The sequence below is a fragment of the Aristolochia californica genome, unplaced genomic scaffold, assembly GCF_029961685.1.
Source record: "Aristolochia californica isolate CCGP_79_NKW_82.1479 unplaced genomic scaffold, dmAriCali1.0.hap1 SCAF_3, whole genome shotgun sequence".
Classification (NCBI taxonomy): Eukaryota; Viridiplantae; Streptophyta; class Magnoliopsida; order Piperales; family Aristolochiaceae; genus Aristolochia; species Aristolochia californica.
Genome location: NW_027181992.1, coordinates 17,707,616 through 17,709,911, shown reverse-complemented (window position 1 = coordinate 17,709,911; position 2,296 = coordinate 17,707,616). Strand labels below are relative to the sequence as shown.

The 2,296-nt window shown below is 44.5% G+C and overlaps 1 protein-coding gene across 1 annotated transcript; it reads left to right on the top strand.

The window, feature by feature from the left end:
• Positions 1-603: 603 nt before the first annotated feature.
• Positions 604-1,994, top strand: LOC137959415 (putative pentatricopeptide repeat-containing protein At3g23330). The gene is made up of 2 exons (XM_068806798.1): positions 604-1,537; positions 1,669-1,994. The coding sequence occupies exons 1-2, from the start codon at positions 604-606 to the stop codon at positions 1,992-1,994; spliced, it is 1,260 nt and encodes a 419-aa protein (XP_068662899.1).
• Positions 1,995-2,296: the final 302 nt, after the last annotated feature.

The window sequence follows — 2,296 nt, the reverse complement described above, 5'->3', positions numbered from 1 at the left end:
GATATTTGAGAGCTCCTTATCTCGGCAAACCTCCCCGACCCTCCGAAATCAAATGGTGAGGCGACCTCCAAACCGAAGCCCTCCTCTGCCTTCGTAGAACAAAGACACGTGTTTGTCGAGACGCAAAAATGCTATCAATTTTGGCCACTCTTCCATGTTGTTCACCGTCCACAACGTCTCCAGCTCGATGGGCTAGGGGCTGGCACGGGGTATAAAAATTCCAGCCAACCACCCTTTATGACTTCTACAAATCGACAACAACACAAACCCAGAGATTTCGATTTCGAAGTTGAAATCATAGCCCTGAACGAATCAGAAATCGTGGTTGCTAGGCACAGAATCACGTATGCGATTACCACTCCACAATTTCTACTAGTGGAGCGTGCCACCCTCTCTGTCTATGAATCTAATTTTCCATTCTCCAATGGCACTCATTATACTGGGGAACTGTTCTAATTAACCACTCAACATGAGGTTAATGCCTAGCTGACAACGCCAATGCGCTTCATTCATCTGTCAGAAATCCTCGTCATCTTACAATGCCAGCCATAGAAGGCCTTAGCTTGGTCTCATGTCATCAATTTTGTTGCACAGGGGCAAGGCATGATCCATGGCCAAGCAATAAAATCAGTTCATGGTTCTGAAACTAGTGTGAGAAATGCAATAATCAATATGTACTCTAAATGTGATGCCATATATGAATCTGATAGATCTTTTGAAACCATGTATAGGAGAGATGAAGTCTTGTGGAGTACTATAATTGGAGCTTATGAGCAGAATGGGCTTGCATTGGAAGCTCTAAGACGATGTAGGGAAATGGCAGTGGCTGGATTTGGTCCAACCCAATTCAGTTTTGCCTCTTGTATTTCTGCTTGTTCTAGCTTAGCAGCTTTAGATGTTGGAAGGCAGTTTCATTCTTTGATTATTAAAGCTGGGTTTGGTGGAGATGTCTATGTTGGAAGCTCGGTTGTTGACATGTATACTAAATGTGGCAACATAGAGGATTCTAATTGTGCTTTTCATGATTTAAATCATCCTAATATTGTTGCCTACAACACTATGAGATCAGGATTGGCGCAGCATGGAAGAGCAAACAAAGCAATTCAAATATTCAAAGAGTTTGGGAACACGGAGACAACTCCTAACAAAACAACCTTCATCTGTTTGCTCACAGCCTGTAGTCATGTGGGCCTTCTAGAGGAGAGCATGTTCTTCTTTGATATGATGTACTACAACTATAAGATTGAGCCAGAATTTGAACATTACTACTGCTCGGTTGATGTTCTTGGGCGAGCTGGAAAACTCGATGATGCATATAAAATCATTTCTGGATGCCTTTACAATGTGGGTGTTTCAGTATGGAGAACATTCCTAAGTGCTTGTTGGAAGTATAAGAATGTAAGTAGAGGAGAGGAATCAGCAAAAAGAGTGATGCAATTAGAGCCCCTTCCAATTTTTCGAATTGCTGCTGTTGCGGCAATACAGATATGGCCCCCACTAAAAAGCATCACACCGGTTCAAAGTGCTGAAGCTAAGCGTACCTTCACTATGTGGAAAATATCCATGTCTCCCAGCCACATCGCACTGTTTCTTGGCAGAGTGGACGTTCTATCCTTGGGTCCTGATCCATCCAATGCTTAACGGGAGTCTACATCACTGTCTTCACAGGGCAGACAACAAAGCTGCCCCCAGTGCCACTGCTGGGCTCAGTGCTGCCATTTCTGGGAATACTCGCAGCTGTAACTTTAGCAGCACAATTCTCTGTTGCGGACAGCACACCCGATACTCCTCTGCCAAAGGCAACTCATTCTATCAGGACAGGGACAGCAACACAAATCAATTCTTTTATGCCTGCATGTTCCATTCGTATAGCTCTAGAGTCCAAGAGGGTGCTGATATTTCAAGTTGCTGCTGATATGGCAGTTGAAAGAGCACCCCAGCAGCAACTACAACCTCCAATTCCTCATGCAGTGCCGCTACACCTGGAACATTAAGCCTTTGTCCAGATTATAGGTGGCAGACGACTAGTTCTTGTTATAGATTGTCTTCCTTCCTTCGTATTTGCGACATTGTTGGCAGATAGGGTATCTCCCACGGATGGTGGTTCTCTTAACCAGATTTTGAATTTTTTGTTGTGGGGCATGATTTTTCTCGTTGTTGACGGGCACACCATTGAAGTCGGGGCAGAGTCTACCCAGCGTGACAGGGCTGCGGCTTTAACAATGCTGCACCCCATAATGTCAACCACGGTAAGGTCTTTGCTGATATACCAGACCTTGAGTAGCAGCTTGTGCTG